The sequence below is a fragment of the Ixodes scapularis genome, unplaced genomic scaffold (assembly GCF_016920785.2).
Source record: "Ixodes scapularis isolate PalLabHiFi unplaced genomic scaffold, ASM1692078v2 PGA_scaffold3__209_contigs__length_174095766, whole genome shotgun sequence".
NCBI classification, from domain to species: Eukaryota; Metazoa; Arthropoda; class Arachnida; order Ixodida; family Ixodidae; genus Ixodes; species Ixodes scapularis.
In genome coordinates this window covers 21,434,826-21,445,055 of record NW_024609868.1, presented here as the reverse complement: position 1 = coordinate 21,445,055, position 10,230 = coordinate 21,434,826, and the positions used below count along the sequence as shown (strand labels likewise).

The 10,230-nt window shown below is 44.7% G+C and overlaps 1 protein-coding gene and 1 pseudogene across 1 annotated transcript; both read left to right on the top strand.

Annotated features, from left to right (window-relative positions):
* The first annotated feature begins 8,149 nt into the window (after nucleotides 1-8,149).
* LOC120838431 lies at nucleotides 8,150-8,816 on the top strand (annotated as a pseudogene).
* A 29-nt stretch (nucleotides 8,817-8,845) lies between these two features.
* On the top strand, nucleotides 8,846-9,683 carry LOC120838434. The gene has a single exon (XM_040208352.1). It carries the CDS (start codon nucleotides 8,846-8,848, stop codon nucleotides 9,665-9,667), a length of 822 nt encoding a protein of 273 aa, XP_040064286.1. The 3' UTR covers nucleotides 9,668-9,683.
* Nucleotides 9,684-10,230: the final 547 nt, after the last annotated feature.

Below are 10,230 nucleotides of genomic sequence, written 5' to 3'. Positions count from 1 at the left end.
GTTTGAGGCGGCTCGGCTCGCGTGTTGGCGGCTTTGCTTGCGTCTTTGTAGTTCGTCTTTCGTCGCTTCGCACTTTGTTTCGTTTCTTGTCGCCATTTTACCACGGTGTCAGTGAAGTATTGTTGCAAATTTGCGAGGATGTCTACCAAGCTGACGAAGCTTCGGACGACGATGACATGTCCAGAAGTTCTGACGGTGATTAAGTTTTTGGCATCGCCCCGTGATTTAGCTGAGAGTGATGTAAATAAAGGTTTGTTTCTTTTGCCCAAAATTTCCCCCGTTTTTTAAAATAAAAATAAGGTCGACATATCTTTGAACTATTTATTTTTCTATTTTCGGTGGGTCCAAGAAATAGGCTTCGACCTATTTTCCAGTAAATATGTTAACTTTAATTTTCATTTTGGGTTACGTCGGACGTAACTCGAATGCTTGACAGTTTGCGTTGGGCGTAACTTTAATTTTTATTTCGGGTTCCGTCGGACGTAACATTAGACACTGCGTTACACTTAAGCAAAATAGGGGCTGCTGGTTCATCATATAAACCAACCATTTGTGTATGATTAAAGCGCATCACTGGCCTAAAAGAAATACTGCCATCCTATAGGAATGTAGCACTTCATATAAAATTTGTTAATTTTTACTTTTAGTCCCTGCCCCACCAGATACAACATCTGACCTAAAGCAGTGTTCCGGATCTCCTTCCAAGACCTCATTCGGGTCGTCATTCAATCCAGGAGTCGGCGGCGTCTCATTGGCGTGTTGCTGGTGCTTCTTACTGGATGGTGCTACCGAGGGAAAAGTGGTCGTGCTTGGGAAAGGCAAGTATGGCCGCCGTAAGTATAGATATTGTTTTTACCTTTGCTCGAATCCACCTTTAAGTAATGCACAGTTCGCATGTGTGCATCTCTCAATGCTTCTACAGTCGGCTGTTAATATTTGGAGTGCTCCAACTCTGTCAGCGCTAGTGTCTCTAGATCATGCAAATGGGATACAGCAATAAACCACATATGCTCTCGCAACAAACAGCGCTGTCCCGAAACACTGTGGAATTTACTCTAGCTTAATAATGCAGCACAAAATAGTTGACGCCAAGTATAACTGCTTTTGTGACTCCGTTTTACCAAAAGCTCTGCCGAAACAAACTTGCCGCCTTATAGGTAGTGCAAAAGAACCTCGGTGTGCCTAACCTGGAGAAGGGCATTTTTTTTCATAGGTCAATTTTTTCTTAAAGCAATACCTTCAGCCTCCTTGAAATGTTCACATCATGTGACACTCAGAAGAACAGTAAACCCCTTAATGTTGGCGACCCTTTAATTTTCGTGGCCTGTAATTTTGCGGAATTCAGTGGCTGTGATTATGTCCTCTGTGACCGATTCGAGAAGAAATAGGGGCCACCAAGATAAGGGGGTTTTACTGTACATCGGAGGAGAGAGGAAGTCACTTTTGTTTGTATGCAAGAGTAAAACCAACAACAACAATCATGGTGTCGACACTTTGTGAGCCTATCTGTGTCTATTGAATGATATCAATTTTGTTTTAGTTCGTTAAACATTGTTGCCTGTACACTGTGGGATGTCGTCTTCAACAGGAGCAGTGGTTTTCCTCTGAAGCAGGCAGCATGGACGCGTGCTGCAGCACAACATAGTTCATTTGCAGGTGGTACCGCAGTTTGAAGGATGGTTCGCACAATATGGGGGAATCGCAATTCAATGTTCTACCTCGGGCGTAGACAAGATTTGCTCATTCTAAATCATTTTGTCTACAAATCGGGAACTTGCAACGAATGTACCCGCATGGTTGGAAGGGCCAGACAAGCCTTGTGAGTGCTTCGTTTTCTAGCCTCTCAGTCCTGAACCTACTCACGTACCATATGTGTAGATGTTACGATAGGTGGGAGCACTTATTTGGAAAATGGTGAATGGCAACTGTTGTTATCTTTAAGGTGGACTGCATATTTGCAGTACTTTTCCTCACTTAAAAATATGTCTTACTAAAAATATGTAGTATAGCCGATGACAAAAAGAGAATGGCTGGGCGTCCTCCAGCACGTGCTTGTGCTTTTCTCCCCGCTTTGGACAGATGTGCTCGCTCCAGGCTCATCAGGCGCTGAAACGTCATCGAAGGCAGCAGACGGGCTGGAGGTGGAACAACGGAGACTTCTCCCTGCCTTTCTGATGGTGTCAGTGAGCGTGTACTTCTATACTCTAACTTAGCTTAACCTGCACAGAGCTGAGTAGAATAGGCTTGGCAAGTGCCCTTATTGCATATGCATTTGTACAGCTGAGGCACTTTCTAAATCAAGAACATTGTGTACCTTACCTTCAAAAACACATCATTTTGGGGGTGCAAAAGGAATTCTAAGGCACATTTTTGTTTGTATTGTCCTATTACGCATCGACTCCTTCAACTGAATGCAGAGTCGACCCAGCCTCTTGAAAAATTTAATGCTTGCCAGGTAATTGTTTTGCATTTAGTTGATATATCAGTATTCAGTTAGGTATCCCAAGTCATTAGTCGTTGAGGTGGAGTCTCTCTGTAAGTCAATCATGTTTAACATTCATAGAAATGTTTGTCAAATAATGGCACTGTCGAGGATATCTATTCACCTCGGAACAATCGCTGGGCACAAGCTGATCGTGTGGTTACAGGCAGCAAACATCCCGGTTGGAACGTCCTATTTCGCAATGTAGCTGCAGACTAGGTGAGGGCCCCACTCATAAACGTCTATACTTTTAGTCTCTTTAAGCTGGACCACTTTTGGCACTACAAGCCATTGCAGCTAAAACAGCATGACACATGATTATAAGCTAGACGTACCATGGCGTCCAACTAGAAGGTCACATGGCTTGCTTTGTGCACTGAATTTGCAAGGATGGCTTGAAGCTTCTGTCGTGGTTAACTTTAAGCTGAGATACTTTAAAATAATGCTCTCAGTTTTTAGTGTTGCCCGGCATGGTTAACAAGTTGGTGATATAGCGCTGCATTGAAAAGTCTGTGCATTCATGACTGTATCACCTTATGAATGCATACGAGCTACAGTCGAACCTCGATGTAACGAACTTCAATGTAACGAAATCCTCGATTTAACGAAGTATTTTATTTTTCATAATTTCTTGCCCATAGACCCCATGTATTTTTAGTCTCTATATAACAAAGTCTATTTTGCTGCTATTTCAATATAACGAAGCACCATTGCCATAGAAGGCAATAAATAAATAAACTCTAAAAAACAACTTCGCAAAAAAATTGTGGTTAAAAAAAACATTATGCGCAAACGCGAGCGCTTGATAGGTTACTTCACGGGGACAGGCCTTCCAACGTTCCTAGGCTGCCCGAGGATGCGGCGCCGGTAGCGCCGGCGAGGCATGCGGCAAAGCGGATTCCGTGGGGCTAGCCAGAAAATGCCGAGCAAAAAGTTAACACGGGCATCACCACTGACAACCACAGATCATCATAGTCCACTTTATCGCGGGTAGCGCGGGAGCCAACTTCAGCGGGGGAGCGACGTGATGGCGCAACCGCGCGACCGCACGGGCAGTGCCATCTAGGAGAAGACCTAGAAGACCGATTATCGTCTTGCGAGCGTGATGTAAAGCTAAGGCGCAAGCACACTGTGGGCGCAAGGGGGCAAGTAAACTGTGCGGTCAAGAGTGCTGTGTAGATTGGAAACATTGGCACCGCCTAAACTAAACAGCTTTATTTTTTAACCGGGCAATTCACTCACGTGCTTGCTGCCATAAGGAAACGTAAAGTTCTTTCTTTGGATGAGAAAGCAAACGTTTTGGACGCCATCCTGAAGAAACTGCCGAGATCCCGAGGAAGTGCTCGACGCAATGGACGTACTGAGGAGGTACATGGCGTCGCATGGGCAGCAAGATGCCGTGCAAGCGCTCTGGGCGCTCGAACGCCGTATGACGCCGCTGCTACTGTCGAACAAGGCGGCAAGCAAAACTCGCGGACTACTTTGCCCCTAAATAAATGCCATTTTCGGTGAGTTTTCATACCCGTAAAATGTGTCGGAATTTTTTTTTTTTGCATGCTAAAGCCAAATTTTGATTTAGCGAAATTTCAATGTAACGAAGTAAATTGCGAATTTTACCGACTTCGTTACATCGAGGTTTAACTGTATTAAACTCTTCGTTTTTCAGAGAAATGAAATGCACTTTGCTTCCAATTGCACCCGCTTCTGTAACTTCATGGTATGAAGCACCTTACGGCTGCAAGCTCTGATTGATCTTGTTCTCTGGTCTGCGCAGGCCCATATCAGGGAGTCGCTCCGAGAGCCTCACCAAAGTTTCCTGCCCGTGGTCGTTCTAAATTTTTTTTGTTGTAGGTATGCATCCTTTCTGTCTTTCCCTTAATTGTACTCAAACGTCTTCTTTTCATTGTCGCCGATTTGCCTCAAAATTGGTTAAGCACACAAATGGACGCTGTACAACTGTATTATACATATTTTGTTCAAGGTAACTTTTCTTTGCCACAGTTACAGATTTTTTTATGAAGGTTAGTCTTTTTTGTTTTTATTTACAAATTTATGTGAGTTTCCATGGGCAACACTAAAACGTTATGCCAGGAGCAAGGAGTTCACTGCTGTAATTTGTTCTCAACTGATTGCAAGAAATTTCGTTAATGTCGTGAAACCTCCTTCCAGCGCTTGCTTTGCAGCATAAAAAAAAATTATACGTAGGACATACTCTGTTTTTTAAACTGCTTGCTCAATCTGCAGGTCTGCCTGCCATAGATGTCGTGCTACTGGAGAGCAGGCAAATTCGATTGCTGGTTTTGCCATTGCTTTTTTTTTTTTTTTAGCCGTTGTCTTAGTAGTTTTTGTAAATTTAGAGATTTTCCTAAAAAGCAAGCCGGGAAGAATATTTAGTTTAGTTAGGTAGCTGAAAGTAATGATTTAGTACCCCTTTGTCAGTAAAATAGATACTGTGTGCCGCTGTTAGTGTCAAGCCGAGATCCACGCTTTTTTGGCATTTTGCTCAGAGTAGTACCCATTCTTATTCGTTAGCCTCTTGGTGTGCCAACTAAACTCTTTGTATACAGACACCTGCCCTCTGCTGGTACACTCTACCCTCGTGTTCAGCGAGTGTATGAACTGGAGTTGTATCCACAGTCGACACTCGCTGAGCACGAGGGTAGGAAAATCTTTCCATTGCAGCAGAGCCATATATGGGGAGAGTCTGGCAGTCTATGATTTCGCTGCCGTAACGTCTTCCTTCCGAGTGAGCTGATCAGCCCGCGGCACAGAGCAAGAGGCGTGAGCTCATGCGCGTGAACTCTAGGCTGCTCCCAGCTGAGCGGGGAGGGCCGCCATTTTCATTCATTCGCCCGGCATGGGATCGATATTCAAATTTCGGTTCTTTCCTTTTATTTGGCAGGCTCTGGCAATAAAATGATATAGTGTTATTCCTCGGTGGCTTAAAAACCTAAAAAAAGAAGTTCCTCTATGTTTGAACGCACTTTTATTTAGACAAAAAAAAAAAATAAGCCCGTAGCAGACGACTCATAGCCTCAACAGTGCTCCGTGCCGACAGCTTTGCGTCAAAATGGCGGTCATCTCTTTGCCTCTTTGCTGCCTTCTCTATCCCTCCTTCGGCGTTCTCCTCCCTTTCCTCCTCTCCGGCGCCTTCGTTGCCACACCCGCTGGCTAAACTCCCCCACTATACGGCTTTGCATTGCAGTAGTAGTTTTATTTGTAGTCTTTACAGTTGAATGTGAATATTTGACAGAAGTCTCTCAGGTTGGGGCGAAAGGGGGTTAAATGAATGCATTTGATCATTCGCCTAAATTCGGTACCCATCATTTTAACGCCTACGTAGCCTTGTCCTGGTGGGTGACTATGACTAAAATAAGAGGATCTATGTGCTGATCACAAAAGAATATGCTAGCCATTCTAATGTAGCTCTGCCAAGTACTTGATTGTGATTTGTTTTTATTTTCAGCTACTTGGGTGCCTCGAGATCTGGAGATCCTAGTGGCCACAAGCTTGGACTCAATCTTTTTCTGTGGTCTGGCCAGGACCATGGGGGAGGTAATCCCAGCAACGAGAGCATCGCAGTATCTCCCTGCCTGTGACTTTCGATCAGCGTCACGACAGGGGAGTCCTCGTGCCACCAGGTGTTAGGTATGCCACTTGAAATAAGCATTTTTCTTACCTATTAATAGAACAGCAAAAGCACTACTAAGCCTAAAATGCAAAAAAATCATATTCAAATCTTGGGTTGGATGAAATTCCAATTACAAAAAGGAGTCTGCAGACATGATTATCATGTGAACTTAAAGCCCGCAGATGTAGGTTCGACGGTGTCACAGAAATAACTTCTCGCAGATCGCCTTGCTCGTGCTATACCCAAACAAATTCTTAAAATAATCATTGTGTTTCGTTGGTGTCATCAATCTTATGTCCCTACCACACCCACCAGTCGGGACATGTGAAATATAGAAAAACAGGAACTTGCACATTGTCAGCTCTGCAAAGATTTATATAGTAAACAGAGCATAGCACGTTCAGCTTAAGAAAAAAAATTTAGTGCAGGCCTATATTCATGGTTCAGATATGTGTGATTGCTCTTTATAATGAAGTGAAAACTGCTTAAGTTGTGGCCCACTACAGGCTTTCTATTAGTGTTAAAAAGTGCGGTAGAAAACATGATTGTGCTTGGAAGACGGGGACATAGGAAGGACAGACACAACAGAGCGCTAACTTTCAACTGATTTAATTCAAGAACCTCAGCGTAGAAACGGACTGTGTCACCGCACCACATCTCAACCAATCCGTGGCCCTGCCACGGATTGGTTGAGATGTGGTGCGGTGACGCATTGTGTTTCTACGCTGAGGTTCTTGAATTAAATCAGTTGAAAGTTAGCACTCTGTGGTGTCTGTCCTTCCTATGTCCCCGTCTTCAAAGCACAATCATGTTTTCTAACGTAGTCAGCACTTGTTAAAAAGTGCTATTGTGTTTTAAGCAGCTCGTACCAAATATTTTCTTGAAATACATTGGTTCATGGAAATTATTATGTAGATGTTGGCAGACAGTCATGGTGAGGTCAATCTTTAATGCCAAGTGGTCCACTTATTCAGAGTTAATAGGGGCTTCCCAAAAGTAAGCGCCTCTGGTGCCAAACGCGCGAACTACACAAAATCCGCCATTACTACGGCGTCGGTTTTTCGTACCGTTCGGCTAGTGCTTAATCGGTGCGATGCCGACTCACTGCTGCGTCCCCCTATGCAGCCAAAGAGGACCGAAAGATGAACAAGGAAACAAGGTAAGTCACTGTTGTGAAGTTGCATGCCAACAATACTGTGAATAATATAAATTGGGTGAGGCAGATCCGCGCGGAAGAGGCAGCCTTCATCCGTGCGCACGGGGGGACGAGCTTCACTAGGACTAGGACGCTAATGGCCCAACAAATCAAGATCAATCTTCCTACGTTGCACGTTTAGTTGCGCTGCTCGATCTCGTCTGTGTCAACGCTTTCGAAAGAATTTTACGCGTGTGCGGCGCTTCGTAGTCGCAAGTATTCATGACGAAAAGATAATCGTGACAGGATAACTCGCGTGCACGGAACATTGTATTGAAATATGTTTGAACTGCACGTCTGATCTTGCGTAAGGCAAACATAACTGTGCGTATTCGAAAAACTTCGGCGAGCACCCAGAGTTGATTTGCGACAACGTTTTGTGGTGCGAAGTTCGATCGAAGGCATGAACATGAGCGTTGTTTTCACAAAATACGTTGTCCGCACAAGCACTCACGCTAGGACTGCTCGCGCCCGTGCTTGTTACGCCACACCCCTGAATTTATTGTTGGTATGCTTCACGGTGCGTAAGCATGCTTCAGGATCCTCACCTAAAGGTAGAAACTAAAATAATCTGTTCTATCCGGGGCAACATTCTTTGGTAAGGTGCACATTGATAGTTTTCAACACTGCTTGAAGACTAGAAGAGACTCCTAGCATAGAGCCCCCTCGGTCACAACTATATGACACTGCATGCCACAGTTACACACAAGTCATGTGTGTGTGCCATTATATAACACTAAAGTAATTCAAACATACGCACAGGCAGGATGGGAAACATGACTTTATTAAGCACTTTCAGCAGCTTGCTTTTTGTGACAAGTAGAACAGTGATACAAGCTAATGTCTCACATTATTTCACTCGCAGGTTGCCTACTTCGGTTTTCCAAAGGATAAGGAGCAGTTCAAAAGGTGGATTATTGCAATAAGGAGAGATGAGGGAAAGCATTTTAAGGTGACCCAGTCGACAAAAGTGTGTTCTAAACACTTCAGGGACGGAGACTTCTTTCCAGGCTACGTGAATGGCAGGAAATTTTTAAAGGAAGGGATTGTGCCCAGCACATTCAGATTCTCAGCTCAGAAAGTGCCAAGAAGAAAACTTCAGAGGCACAACGCTCAACCAGTGAACAACCGCAGCCCCGTCGACATGAGAGCTGCTCTCGCACATGACGAGAACGACATCACAACAGCTTCTGGAAGCGAGCCCCCACCAGATCCAGAGATATCCGTGCTGGTAGCCACACTTCAAAGGCAAGTTGCCAAACAAGCTGCACATGTGAGCAAGCTTGCGTCTGATCTTCAGGAGGTTCAAAAAGAGCTTGCCGAAGCCAAAAATGAAGTCGTAAAGTTGACAAGGCACATTGAACTTCTAGAAGAATCAAACAAGAAAATGGAAGAGAAACTGAGCCGGAAGTTTTCTATAGAATGTTTTAAGGACAGCCCTAAGGATGTGCAGTTCTATACAGGACTGCCAAACTACGATGCCTACCTTGACCTACTACGGTATGTGAATCCTGGAATCAATGGGGAAAACATCAAAATGTGGTCAACCTCTTACTCTCTGGGTAGTAAACTAGGGCGGCCACGAAGCTTGCACCCTCACGACGAACTGTTCCTAATATTGGTTCGCCTTCGGCTAGGCCTCCTCGAGAAGGACTTGGCGTTCAGATTTGGGATTTCGACCTCTACAGTGTCACGACTCTGCATCACATGGATTAGCTATCTCTATCAGCACCTGTCACGACTTCCCCTGTGGGCGACACGGCAGCAAGTGGACGAGGATATGCCACCTGCTTTTACAGAGCAGTACCGAACAACAAGGGTGATCCTCGATGCAACAGAGGTCAAGTGTCAAGTTCCGACCAGCCTCGTACTTCAGTCTGCAAGTTTTTCGACATACAAGTCGTCAAACACCTTTAAGGGACTTGTCGGGATATCCCCAGATGGAACTGTGACATTCGTGTCGCAGCTCTTTCTGGGGTCAATGTCAGACAAAGAATGCGTACGACAGAGCGGATTCCTGGCACTCCCCTTCGATGAGAATGACTCGGTAATGGCTGATAAAGGATTTCTGATTTCTGAGCTCCTGGGGGACATCAATGTAAGGCTCAATATCCCCCCGTTCCTTGGCCAGGGGACATTCACAGAGAGCCAAGTTAAGGAAACTGAGAAGATTGCATCACTGCGTATACACGTTGAAAGGAGAATACAGCGAATCAAGAGCTTCCATATTTTTGATCGAGCCATCCCTCTCTCACTCGGCCCAGTAGCAAGTGAGATATGGACCATCTGTACAATTCTGACGAACCTTCAGAGCCCCCTGTTACGCCAGCATGAAGATGGAAGCAGGGACGCAGATTAGCTGCGTGTCTTTTGCGTTACTTGTGCATACGTGTTTAAGGACATTGGCAGTTATGCCAGATAATAAAGCTTTCCTTCAACTTGTTTGTGCGTGTTTTACATACAACTTCTATCAACTCTGGAACACAGCACAGCAGAGTGAGTGTGAATACAAGAATGTAGCTTTTCACATTTTAGTCATTAAGCCTAGTGTCGAGCATATGTTACCGCCTAGGTTAGAGCGCTGTATATGTGCATTTCACTACACTGGTATTTAGACCAAGATTTTAAATCTGAAAGACAAGGAGAACAGGTAATCAATTTTTTCATGCTCAGTAAGCTTAGCCATACTTGTTACCCTCATATCAGCTCGTAATTTTGAATGTGGACATAGCTCATAACACCCTGGTGCAATGTTCTATAGACAGGCACAGGCTAAGCATGTGCCAGAGCCTCTGCCTCCAGTGCGAGCGTTCTACCTTGGCACTGTGTTGCGTCAACTTCAAGCGTGCAGCTGAAACACTACGAGGGGTAACGAGCACACGTGTTAAGCTTCTGGTTCATTCTTAACCTGTTCCCAAGGCT